A 13,739-nucleotide genomic window follows, 5' to 3' on the forward strand; every position below is an offset into this window, starting at 1 on the left:
CCGAAGGACTGCTCTGGAAGGCTGGCCGGCCTCGATCTGTGCGACCCAAAGGACTGCTCTGGAAGACTGGCCCGGCCTCGATCAGTGTGACCCAAAGGACTGCTCTGGAAGGCTGGCCCGGCCTCGATCAGTGTGATTTGCCGGCCTGGGCTGGCACAGTCAAGGCTGTGAGGCAGCCCGGGTGCTTAACAGGACTTAAAAGCGGGACTTCTCATCGGGCACAGGCCAAGACAGAGCAGACAGAGATAGAAAATGACCACATGAAACAAAGTGGAGACATTCTTCAGAATAGTGTGAAAATACTTCCGTAATGCAGGATACAAATACTTTTTTAAATGAAGTTTTTGTGTCCTTGTTGCATTGAGAAGTGGTGACCCCATATCCTAGCCCTCAGGATGACCCACGCTTGCATTTCAGATCTACTGTCCTGCAGGTACAGCTGCCATTGTTAAGAGTATGTTTCCCATCTTGACACCATCATCACAGTTTACACAATTGCACATGGAGGGTATTCACCTTCAAACTATGCTTTCTATAATTTTAGCAAGACAGGAAGAAATACCTCTTTAAAAAGCATGTTTATAACTGTGTAAAAACAAGAATGATAGCATCTTACATTTTTCATTTAAAATTTTAACTCATATCAAACCTGAGATAAAGCCAGCAATTTCAGTCCATGTAACTCTTAAAATTACTTATTTTTCTAAAGATCAATTGACCTCGAATGTGAGAATTTATTTTGAAAAAGTATTTTACGAAGAAAAGGAGTCCCTAAATTGCTATACAAAGTTGCTTTGCCATCTTAGCGACTGGATGGAAAATAGCTCCCTCATCACAAGGATCCTGGAACATTGAAATCGATTCCCTTTCCTTTTAAGGAAATAATCATTTTCTTACCTTAGACAAGTCTGACCATCTGGTTTTTGCTTTGGTAACAAGATACTGATGAGCCTGTTCACAAGCTAGTTCTGAATCTGCAACCTTCTGTTTTGGTCTTAAAAGAAAAAAAAAAAAAGAATCTGTTTAAATTTAATGGACTCATTAATCTCCCAAGGGATTCTCCTACCCCGGTTTGTTTCAAAGATAGCGTTAAAGTCTGCTATTTCACATCTGGTCTAACTTAATTCTTAAAATACAGTCTTATTTCCCCAGCTGCATGTTAGGGCAATCTTAAATTTTAGGAGTACTTGCGCATTTCCAGATAAATGCTGTTCAACTTTTCCTGCAGTTCACAAAACAAAAAGGGCTCATTTATTCCCAGAGGGATAAAAAACACACTATAACATTGTCTTCAGATGAAGACAACTAAAGACTTTTATTTCTGAACGTACACGTTGGCGTGATCACGCAGACCAAAGCTAACAGTCCAGGAACACTGTGGGAACGTGACCTACAGACTCAGTCTCAGCTCATGTTCAAAGGTTAGGTCTATGGGATGTAAAATGATCAAAACTCTGTTTAGTCACAGAACGATGGGCGCCAAGGACACTTTAAAAAAAGACTGTGGCTAGGCCTCCACGGGGCGCAGTGAAGACTGTGGCTGAAGGAGTTTGGGGTGCCCTGGATTCTTCCAATCACTAAAACAAATTAGGGGCGCGTGAAACCCTGTAAAACCCTTTGCCACTTCCTTCTCCGCGGTCGCCTTGCTTGGAACCACGCTTGCGCACAGGCACGTGGGTGATCAGTGCATCTTGCCTGAGGGCGAGTAAGGGGGACACCTGAGCGAGGCCCCACAGGGACCCTCACAGCAACTTCCCCTCAAGGGAACCTGGAAAACCAGGGTGGGGACAGCACACAAGCCCCATGTCGCCCTTTTAAAGAAGTGGCGTTATTCATGCTCCAGCAGGTGAGCTGCCGTAAGGAAAAAACTCTAAAGTCAACCAGGAGGCCGCCAGTTGAGAAAATGCAACAGTCAAAGGTTTATGTGATCCCCAAAGACGCGGCTTTGTAGCTGACCCTTTGTATGTGATGCCAGGTGGGGAGCACTGTGGTTTTAGGGTAATCGTGGCCTCCACAAGCTCTGTGACCAGTCAGGCTGGAATTACCGAATCTGGGTTTTCACAGCAGTGCTGGCATTGCCACCCCAGTTTGCAAAAGGGGATGCTGTGGTTTAGAGGGGTGAAATTGCCTGCCAAAATTGCACAGCCAGTACCGGGAATCCTGGCACTGAAACTCAGGGCCCTCCCATGCCAGAGGAAAGCCTTTCTCACCGTTGTCATTCCGTCTGAAGCTACAGTTTTGGTAGCCCCTCTACCTTCACTCCTCAGAGGAAAGGATCCATTAAATATTACATTTCACAGAGGTGAGGGCCACCCATGGTTTTTACACGCGCAGGATCTTCTTTTCACTTAACATGTCTATTTCAATTCAACCGGAGCAGTTCTGCTGAGCACCACTGAGTGCCAGGCACTGTGTGAGGTCCTGGGGAAGGTGAAGCCTGCAGCGTCCCAGAGAAGGCCCTCCTGGAACATCGCACTACTGTCCTACATTTTAAAAGCAGACAGCAGGACACAGCACTGCAACCAACAAGTTGAGCAGTAATCATTGCTCTTCACGTGGCTTCTCCTTTAAATCCTTCCTAAGAAACTCTGCTGCTGGTCTCAGCTATCCTGGACCGCTCCTCAGGTCCCCTGATGACTGACAGTGCTCCGTACGCACTGATCACCAACAACACCGTGGCCCTCGTTACCTCAGGAGCCCACACTGTGCTGTTGACCCGTGTGTCACACGGAAAGGGTCTTATTCAGACCAGCGCTTCTTTGGTGATTTACGTAAACTTTGACTCCTGTGGTTCGGCAAACAAAAATTCTTGCATTTCCTCAGTGGGCAGGTGCTGAGGACCCGCTGCAGCTGGGCGGGGTCTTCTCCCTCTTCCCATGTCGCTGCTGAAATGGACCAAATGAGGTCATGCCCACTTTCATTTTCTCTCCTGGCAGATGCCAGCTTGTGGGGAACACAGGTGAACTATGGTGGCACACCTCCCCCGACTGAGACCCCCCCAAATACACACAGTCTTTAAATTCTCCAGTTGCTTTTATATTACCAAGTCCGGGGTCTCTGCTGGCTTAACGTGTGATGCTGTTAACCATCGCCCCCTCTCTAGTCACCGTCATGATGCTGCTCTTTAAATGACACCATGGGTTGGAACACCCACCACCTGGCAAACATGTGCCCTCAGTGAGTGACTCTCCCTCTCTGCCTGCCCCCTCGACCACTCCTCTCTCCTTCCATCCCAAAGCTTATGTACTCTTCTGAGAGGTCATCCCCGCTCCTGTCCCCAGCTACCACCTGGATGCTGTTTGCCCACACTTCCATGCCATGAGCACGGTAACCTCACGTGCTTCTCCGTTCCGTCTCCAACTGTCTACCGGACTTCACAGAATCATGGAATTTCAAGGGTGGAAAAGGATCCAAAGATGAAGCAGTCTAATCTTCTATCGTTACTTTACCACTAAGGTTTTGGAAGGTTGGGTGGATTATGTTGCATTTTCACAACTATTGTTTAAAAGGACTGTAGGTCCTCACGAGGCCTATTCCCCTGCCTTCACCGTTAGGTGCCTCATAAATCCTGTCTGAACCCAGAGGACGCACCTGGCCTTCCCTCAGAAGGATGGAGATCCTGAGAGGCGTGTTCTGTCTCTGCAAAGTCAACTCACCATCAAGCTGATCTCACTGTCTAGACACATGTCCAAGCAGCCTCCCTACCCAATTCCTTTTCCAGGCTATGAGGCTGGATTATTTTTCTTAGTGACTCGTGCTCAAACCAGGAGCTCCTACCTATTTCCCATTCATTTCTCCTCGGTACCATTTTATATCCTTGTCTCCTCTAGAGAGATTGGAAGGTTTTTCTGTGGCCTTTTCCAGAAGTTACTTATTTTCTCTCCTATTGTCTGCCTCTTTAGATCTTGACAATCAGTCAGATCCAGCCTTCCTATCAGCCAGACTGTCAGTCACAAATGCATACAATGTGCTGCTCTAAGTCCTACAAACACAATGATGAGCATGGTGAACAGAACCCATGTCCTCAAGGAGCTCATCCTGTGATGGCAGGAATGTGCAGCAAACACATGGAAAAACAAGTGAATCAGATAACTTCAGCTACTGAATGTGACTGAGAATGATGGACCAGGGCGGGGTCCAGGGCACTTCAGCCAAGAAGACCAGAGAGCAGGGACTCCTTGAGGCATGAGTGATGACCCAGTTAAGGTGGAGTAGACACACATACTTACTTCATCCTGTCTCTTCCACTGGTTACAACCAAAAACTCTAGACAGAATACAAAAAGCAACTCTCTGAAGAGACAGTAAAAAGTAAATAATAGGAGGCTTATGGAGAGGGAAATCAAAACTTGAAGAACGACTTACATAATGGTGAGGTTCATGGGCTTTTTTCCTCCCATATTTCCAACTTAAGGGCTGCTTAAAGGCAGTCCTAACTCTGGAACTGTGCAGTGGATATGGACAGAAAAATCTCCAAAAGAAAGTCTGTTTTTCTGACCGAAGAACTAGGAAGGTGAGCCCCTGAAGTACAAAGAGCATGGGGGAATCCCCCCTTTCTTGTCTCTTTTTACTGTCTCATTCCTGATCTGGGGCAAGCCCAGTTACAAAGGTGCACTTCTATGCTGGTGCCAGCAATAGTATTGGCCAAGTAGGTGCCCACGACTGAAATTCTTCTCTCCAACCAGAGGAGATGGTAAAAGGCGTCCCTGTGTTCAGGGAGGATTGGAGAAATCCACATGACCTTCTCTTTCTCGTGTTTATCTCACCATGTTGGCCTGGAGGGGGCCCCAGTCAAGAGAAGCACTCAGTAGCACAGAATGGCTAACACCTAAGATTGTCCAACCAGAAGAACAAAAAAGGGGTCCCTGAGTGCTGGAGAGTGTGGGGAGAAATCATAGAGAGGGCTAGAAAAAGGGACGCCCAAATGAATGAAGGAAGTTCCAGGTTCACCTGTGATGTGCACATGTGTGAAACTAACCCAGAGCAGCACAGTGAAAGCTTTGAGAACTTTACTACAGTGTAGTTAAGACTGTCTCCTGCGTGCTGCACTCATGGGCTCAGCTGATAGAGCTACAATGGCTTTGAAAACTGAACCGATGTTGAAACCACAGAAGGCAGGTCAGGACTTGCACTCTGAAACTAAATGGATTGATTGCCTGCCTAAAAAAGATCAATCAGTCAACGCATTACCGAGGATGTTAACAGGACCAGAGTGTCACAACACAACACTAAAAATGTCCATGACACAGCCCAAAATTACCCAATATACAGAGGACCAGGAAAATCCCAACAATTTTCAAGATAAAAGACAGCAAGCACCAACTCCAAGATGACCCAGATGTTGAAATTATCATATTTTAAAGCAGTTATTATAACCATGAAGTAAGAGTACACATTCTTAAAATAAATGGAAAGACCAGTTCTGAGCAAAGAAATTGCAGTCAAAAAAAAAGAACCAAGTGGAAACTTTAGAACTGGAAAAAACAACAACTGAAATAAAGTTTTCACTGGATTGGCTCAAGGACAGAATGGAGATGACAGAGGAGTGAGTCAGTGAACTTGAAAATAGATGACTAGAAATAATCGAATCTGATCAACAGAGGAAAAAGAAAGAATATATCTCCAAGGACTATGATAGAGAGACCTGTGATACAAAAACAAAAGGTCTAACACCCGTGTCACTGGAGTACTGAAAGGAGAAGAGAAAAAGATTGGTACAGAAAAAAATTTAAAACTTCAGGAAATAATAGCTGAAACCTGCCCAAATTTGATGGAAAAACAAATTTACAGATTCGGGAAGTTCAGCAAACCTCAAAAAAGATAAACTCAAAGAAAATCATGCTCAAACACATCATACTAAAACTACTGAAAACCAAAGCTAAAGAAAAACTCTTGAAAGCGACCTGAGACAAATGACACATTACAGAGAGAAAACCACTTGAATGACTGAGATTTCTCCTCACAAACTGTGGAGGCCAGAAGACAATGGAACAAGATTTTTAAAGTGTTATAACAAAAGAATTGTCTACCCATAATTCTATATCCAGAAAAAAAAACTGTTAGGAATGAAGGAGCAATAAAGATATGCTCAATGAAGGAAAACTATGATAACTTGTCTCCAGTAGACATGCTAAAAGAAGTTCTTCAGGGGAAGGAAAATGACAGCAGAGAGAGACACTTCTGAGCTTGAGAAATAAAAGAAGAGAAGCAGAAATGGTAAATACAAATATACTTTTTCTCAGAGTTTCAAAACACATGAAGCATAAATTGATAAAAATGGAAGGAGAAATAGACAGATGCAAAATTATTGTTGGTGACATCAACACTCCTCTCTCAGTAATTGATAGAACAAATAGAAAATAAGCGAGAACCTAAACACTATAACCAACTTGATCTTATTGACATTTATAGAACCCTCCACCCAACAACAGGCCAATATACATTCTTTTCAAGATACATGGAATGTTCACCAAGACAGATGATTTCTAGGGTCATAAAATGAACCTTACCAAATTTAAAAGAATTAAAATCATACAAAGTATGTTATCTAAACTGAACAGAATTAAACTAGAAATCAATAACAGATAGTTGGAAACCATGGAAATATTTTGAAAAAAAAAAACATACTTCTAAATAATCCAAGGTTTCAAGAAACAGTCTAAAGAGAAATTAGAAAATATTTTGAACTGAATGAAAATAAACACTGTAACATATCCAAATTTGTGAAATGCAGCTAAATCAGTGCCTACAAGGAACCTGATAGCATTAAGGGCTCATATAGAAAAGAAAGAATTCAAATAAAAAACCTGAGTTTTCAGCTTAAGAAAATATAAAAGGAGGGCAAACTACAGCTGATCCTTGCACAACACAGGTTTGGACTGCACGAGTCCACTTATATGCTGATTTTTTTCAATAAATATATTGGAAAATTTTTTGTAGATTTGTGACAATTTGAAAAAAATTCACAGATTAACCACATAGCCTAGAAATATTGAAAAAAATTAAGAAAAAGTTAGATATGTCATGAATGTATAAAATATAATATATGTAGATACTAGTGTATCCTTGAGTGATATTTAATATAAAATTAATATGTTAGTTTTCTTCCTGTTTTATAACTTTGCTTTCAAAGAATTATATTACCGTACAGTGTGCTTCTCTCTCTCTCTCGTATTGGAGAAACTGTGTATCAGCCTATCATCACAGGCAAATGGGTTTTTTTTAGAGTAACGATTCCAATACTATATTATGAATATGACTGGAATACTGTATGCTATAAAAATCTTATGATTCATTCTTTACTGTATAGGCTAGGCTACCATGAAGCAATTATATCGATTACACCACACTCCCATAAAGCAATAATACTGCTGCTTCTTTGTTAACAATGCATGCATCGTTATACCTCTAAACAAATATGAATTTCTTTTTCACATTATCTTTCCAGTTTTGATGTCCAGAGTTACACACCAAAATGTATGACGCCTGCAGTGTTTTGTACCATATGAGACAATATTGATATGGGTACTGACAGACAGATGATTTATCTTGTAAAAGACAATGTAAACTTACAGTATTGATAAATACAGTACTATAAATGTATTTTCTCTCTCTTATGACCTTTTTTTTAACATCTTTATTGGAGTACAATTGCTTTACAATGGTGTGTTAGTTTCTGCTTTATAACAAAGTGAATCAGCTATACATATACATATATCCCCATACCCCCTCCCTCTTGCGTCTCCCTCCCACCCTCCCTATCCCACCCCTCTAGGTGGTCACAAAGCACTGAGCTGATCTCCCTGTGCTATGTGGCTGCTTCCCACTACCTATCTATTTTACATTTGGTAGTATATGTAAGTTTCTTATGACTTTCTTAATAACATTTTCTTTTCTCTAGCTTGCTTTATTGTAAGAATACAGTATGTAATACATATAACATACAAAATATGTGTTGATTGACTTTATGTTATTGGTAAGCTTCCAGTCAACAGTAAGCTGTTAGTAGTTAAGCTTGGGGGGGAGTCAAAAGCTATACACAGATTTTTGACTGTGCAGGGGGTTGGCACCCCTAACCCCTGTGTTGTTCAAGGATCAACTGTATACTTAAAGCAAGAAGAAAGGAGAAAATAGTCAAGAATAGAAATCAATGAAATCGAAACAGAAAAACAATAGAGAAAAAGAAATGAAACATAAAGCTGGTTCTTTGAAAATATCAATAAAATTGATGAACCTTCAGCTAAATGAATCAAGAACAAACGAGAGAAGACATCAACTACCGATATAAGAAATGAAAAAAGGGACACCACTAAAGACCCCACAGATATTAAAAGAATAGTAAGGGAATACTATGAACAACTTCATTTTTATGAATTTAACAACTTAGATGAAACGGACCAATAGTTTAAAAGACAAAAATTACTAAAACTCGGTCAAGAAGCAATAGAAACCCTGAATGATCCTATAACTATTAAAGTAATTAGATTTGTGGTTAGAAGTCTTCTGACAAAGGAAACTCCAGGACCTGATGATTTCATTGGTGAATTTTATCAAATATTTAAAGAAGAAATAGTGATTCTGTATGATCGAGAAAATAGAAGAGTGGCATTCATGACTTTTATTCTTTCTTAGAGGTCTTCCAAAAAAGAACAAAAAATGTATTTATTTTCTTTATGAAATAAAACTCCTATCTTGCAATTACCATGTGGGTCCATTGAAACCTCTTAGGATATGATAGATCATGGGATCTTAGTGATCTTGATTTAATCATACTAGATCTATTTCATTATTCTAAGAAATATTCAATCATTGCTCATTAATTATTTCCAGCTATGCTAAAAAAAAGGAGACTAAATAATAAGAAGAAAACAAAAAATGATGGCATCTCCTAGCAGGATGATACGATATTGAAATGAATCACCACTATTACATCATCCTTCAGTTTTCTGATTGCACTGCTCAAAGTGTAACAGCATCTTTCAAGAAGGTAAAAAGAAGACAGTGACACCATCCTTGTCATCTTATGTTAGCTTTCACTGAATGTAGTTGAAAATTGAGAATTCTTATTTCATGCACAAGTGGCAAAGGGAAGAAAACTGAGATCAGGAAATGTTTCGCAATTATTAGATGGACCAGAAGATGACGGTGAACTGGGTCATGTAAGCCAGATCTCTTGATGACTGAGTAAATGACGCGTGTCTAAGAATAACAAGGAAATTTGTTATTTTCATTTAGTCAGTCATTCATCAGGAACGACTGGATCGTACAATATTTTGTGACAAGAAGCTGACCATCTAATTCTGCTAAAAGGACCCTTGACAGTATTCTTTCATCTCTGATGATGTACATGTGCCAAAATGTACTTGATGTGGGTTGTCAGTGGATAAATGGGCAAGGCCCGTGTGTTTTAAACAAGGGAATAGATTGGGGGGAACAGATGGTGTAAACGGAACAGGTCATTGGACCAATCACTCTAACTGGTATTTACACATTTAAAAATGATGTGCAGTTACGAAGCAAACGAAATGGTCTTCCTCTCTTTGACAAAATCATGAACCTTCAAAGTTTTCAGAAGTAGTGCATTTTGATGATGCAGGTGGAAAGTGAAGGCCCGGAAGGCAGAGGGGCCCCACTGAGCGGGCAGGATGGCTTCCAATAAGGCAAGGCATCTAGGTTTGGCTGGTGGAGAGTGAGGCTGGGGAGGGTGAAAGAGGCTGAGCTCTCCAGGCAGAGGAAGTGGCCCCTCCCCAGAGGCATCCTGGGTTCCAATCTCTGTCCACCGCCCATCACCTGGGTCCTTTTGGACAAGTCAGTAACTTTTCTCTAGGCCCCAATTCCTTCAACTGCAAAGGCAGGAGGTGATGCCTCCTTAAAGGGCTGTGGGGAATGGAAAGATGTACCTTCATGAAACACAGGTACGGGGTCCGGCCATGGGAAGGCTTGGCTTTCTAAAGCAGTGCCTTGGTTGGGGTCTCAAAGCTCGCTCTCCACCAGACCCTTGGAGCCCAAGCTGGGTCTCCCTGGAACCCACCGCTTCCTCTATATCCATCCTCTACTCTGGGGCTGCTGAAGGATGTTTCTATGGCACAATGTGACCCACACACTCCACGGCATAAAATCCTCTCCTGCCTACTGACCAAGCCTGGCACTCGAGCCCCGTCACATCTGGCCCTCCTGCATCTTGAGGCCTCCTCTCCCACTGTGCATGCCACTTCTGAATATGCATCCTCCCCCCATTCCCTCAATGTGCTCCACACTCCCACCTCTGTGGTTTTGCAAATGCTGTTCCCTGACCTTGAACCACGGTCTGGTAACCTGCACCAGATGAACTCCTACTCACACCTCAAGACCCAACTGAAATGTCCTGCTTTTTCTGTGCACCTCAAGCAGGCTTAGCCTCTTGCCTCCCTGTGGCACTTCAGACATCCTTCTATTTCTTTATTTTTGTACGTGTCGCAGTTCAGCCCCGAGCCCCTCAAAGGGAGTGTTCATCTCATCCATCTTTGTACCTGAGTCCTGGGGCGACACTGAGCACACAGCAGACCCTCAGTAAATGTGTGATGAATGAACAAATAATACAACTAAGAAGGTGGAATCATCTGGATGGGAAGATTGCGCTTTGTGGTTGAAATTTTCCATATCCATTCTGCATACATTCTCCAGAAAGTTCTTTCTGAAGGATATTTTTGTGCTTTGTTTTAACATTAAGCAATCAAGTCTCATATTAAAGCTCCTCATAAATGGAGCAATTGGAAGCAGGTGTTCAACTCACGTGTGACATGATCGTTTCACTTAGAAAGAGACTACAGTCGTTTTCTTTCTCACTGGCTTTTTAAGTATAGACAAAACAAAACCAGCAAATTCAGAGGGAAAAATTAAAGTGCAAGATCAGAGGGCCTCTGCAGCCTAGCCAAGTGCCACAAAGTCCGGCTCAGTGACAGGGGCTTCTGGGGGTTCCCCCTTCCAGGGGTTGCCCTTGCCGGGTGGAAGGGGCACTTGCCTATAGCCCCTGGGGGCTGGGAGTACCTCAAGGGCAGAAGGACCCAGTGGATGCCACTACTGCGTTGTATCACTGTAGCAGCAAATGCAGTGGACGGTAACGTTTCAAAAAAATATTAATAGTGTACTTATAATAATTGGTAAAGGAGTGGCTGAATGGCTACTTCACTCATGCCTGTCAACAGATCTCAATGGAGAGCAGACTGTGACACGTCCTGGTAAGATGGGAACCCACTACCGCTTCAAGGAGCAGATGCTCTTACTGAGAGAAGCCAAGGAGACAAATGGAGTCACAGCTCAGCTGGACGCAGAGATTTTCCTGCCGTGAGTGAGGCCAGCATTGGGTGGCCGGGGGTCTGGTGGGGAGCACTGACTAGGAAAGGGCTGGAAGGGGTCCTCGCACTTCCCAAAGCAGCTGGCACGGCTGAGCCCAAATTTATAAAAAGAAAACTATACAAGTATATGTGTGTATTTATGCACATAGAAAAAAGACTGAAATGACACTCAGTATCCATCAGTTACCATAAGGTGTTCTGTGCTTCCCCAGTTCACACCTACTGCCCAGGTTAACGTCTCAGGCCTGGAGGAAGTCCACGTGTTCTCCTGACAAGCACCGCACCTCCTTCTGCATATGGTGTCCCCAAATGTCTTGGAAGGCTGAGCAACACGTGTATATATCTGACCCAAGGCTCATAAAAAGAAAAACAGATATGTATATATTTAGGTGCAAAGCAACAAGACCAGGATGATACACTTTGAAACACAAAAATGACGCTCACAGGTGCTTAGATCAGGTGTATCTTCTAACCTGTATCTGCATTTTCTAGTCTTTCTACACTGTGTAATTCTGAATGTGATTTTTCTTGAACTAAGGAAAAGACAAAATAAACAGCTCCTGGGGGGCAACTCCATCATCTGCACCCGTGTGTGGACACGGCGTTAATGCTGGCCCATGCTGCTCTCCTACCTCATGAGTCTTTGAGGCGCGGTGTCTTCTATTCTGAACGGTCTCTTCTCACACAAATTTCGAAATTCGTGGAAATCTAACGTGACGCTGAGCCTCAAGCCAAGAAGGCCCAGGAATCGCTCAAAATCCTCGTCCTTCAGGTTGAAGAGCAGGTGCTGCAGCTGATGAAGGTCGTGCATGGTGACGATGCCATCCCTGTCCGTGTCCATCTTAAAGAAGGCCGCGTAGGGGTCCTAGAGTCAAAAACGCAGCGTCAAAGCCTGTCCCCCAGAACCTGACGTCATCCCCCCACCCCTGCCCCCCGCGCTGTGGACTCATCTCCAAAGTGAGGAAGGAACCGTGTTTCGACTTGGCATTTTGGAGACTTCACTGCTCCGGGAATATCCTTGCCATGATTTGCTCTCCCCGGGAAATGATGAACTATGTCCTCAGGTACCCTCTTTTAATGCAAAGAGTTCAGGAAAAGGGACAAGAAAGGTGTTTCTTTCCCTTCTGCTCCCTCGGCTTCTGGGACTGGTACTTCTAGTACCAGAAGTAAGAATGAGTACGCTGGAGCTTTCCAGGACATATAAAAATCTTGCCCTCAAGTTTTTATACCACTTTCATAATGTCTGGCAACTTCTGTCCACGGGAAAGCCAGTGCTGTGCTGATCTCACCCTGAGTTGCCGCCCAGAGGCTGGGCCCTGTTTTGATGCCTGTGCTGAAGGCCCCGCCTGAAATCTGCCTCTGTGTCTGCAGGTCGTGCTGCACGAGCGCGGTGATTCCCATTTTACAGATGGGGAAACAGAGGCCTGCAGGGAACTTGCGGTCGAGGCCAGGCTGCACAGCTCAGGGCACACACTGGAGGCGGGTTGCTTAGTTTCAAAGCTCAGCTCTGCTGGCTACTAGCAGAGTGACCAAGGGCAAGAGACTTAACCCTGCCGGGCTTCTCATGTGTAACGGGATCCGGGGTGGTTGTGAGGATTGAATGTGCTAACGAGGTGAAGCACTTAGGAGGTGACTGACAGGTTTCCTAAGGGCTCTAAAATGTTGTTACTATTACTGCTGCCTGAGGTCGGACAGCAAGTGCCCGGCAGCGGGATCTGAAGCAGGTCTGTCCGGGCCAACACCCTGCGGCCCCCGCCAACGCTCCTGTCTCAGGCTAGGAGAGCTGCAGCTGCTGTGGCCGCAGTACGCCTGTTGCCATCAGCCCCTGAGGCAGTCCCACCCACGGATCTCTCTGGGCACTTCGGAGGCCCCGCCTGTACCTTCACGTCCCAGGACCCTCCACAGAGGTCATGTAAGGCAAGCCCTGCCGTGACTCGAGTGTCCACTTCAAACCTTCTGGGATTTTGTGGCAAGATCTATCTGTACTCACTCACTTCTTCTTTCACCAAAAATTACTCAGCACTGACACATGCAATCACTGCACTAAATACGGTGGGAACCGACTTCAAGGGCTGCCCCTACCTCTCAGAGACGCCACTGTCCAGCGGCCTCTTCTCCAGGAGCACAGCCGGCCGGGGCTGCAGGCCCACCTCTGTGCTGCTGATTCCCTCCACGTCACAGCTCCAAGCCCTCGCACGCCTCCAAACCCCCGTCTCCAAAGGCTGTGAGGTAACTCCCCTTGGATGTCAAAACAAGCAAGGCCGAAATCAAACTCCTGGCCCACGCGAGACCCAGCTCGTCCCCCATGTCCTTCCAGCTCGTCCTCCGGGTCCCTCACAGCTCGTCCTCCGGGTCCTTCACAGCCTTGTTCTCTGGGTCCCTCACAGCTTGTCCTCCGGGTCCTTCC

At 44.3% G+C, this 13,739-nt stretch overlaps 1 protein-coding gene across 1 annotated transcript in view; it reads right to left on the reverse strand.

Annotated features, from left to right (window-relative positions):
- The window catches only part of EFCAB6 (EF-hand calcium binding domain 6), an 88,649-nt gene that overhangs the window by 69,107 nt on the left and 5,803 nt on the right, over nucleotides 1-13,739 (reverse strand). Inside the window, 2 exon segments of the mRNA XM_027107900.1 lie at nucleotides 898-994; nucleotides 11,965-12,197. Of these exon segments, the coding sequence (XP_026963701.1) occupies nucleotides 898-994; nucleotides 11,965-12,197 (330 nt within the window).

This window comes from Aethalodelphis obliquidens, unplaced genomic scaffold (genome assembly GCF_003676395.1).
Source record: "Aethalodelphis obliquidens isolate GAN/ISIS:26980383/991018 unplaced genomic scaffold, ASM367639v1 scaffold8, whole genome shotgun sequence".
Classification (NCBI taxonomy): domain Eukaryota; kingdom Metazoa; phylum Chordata; class Mammalia; order Artiodactyla; family Delphinidae; genus Aethalodelphis; species Aethalodelphis obliquidens.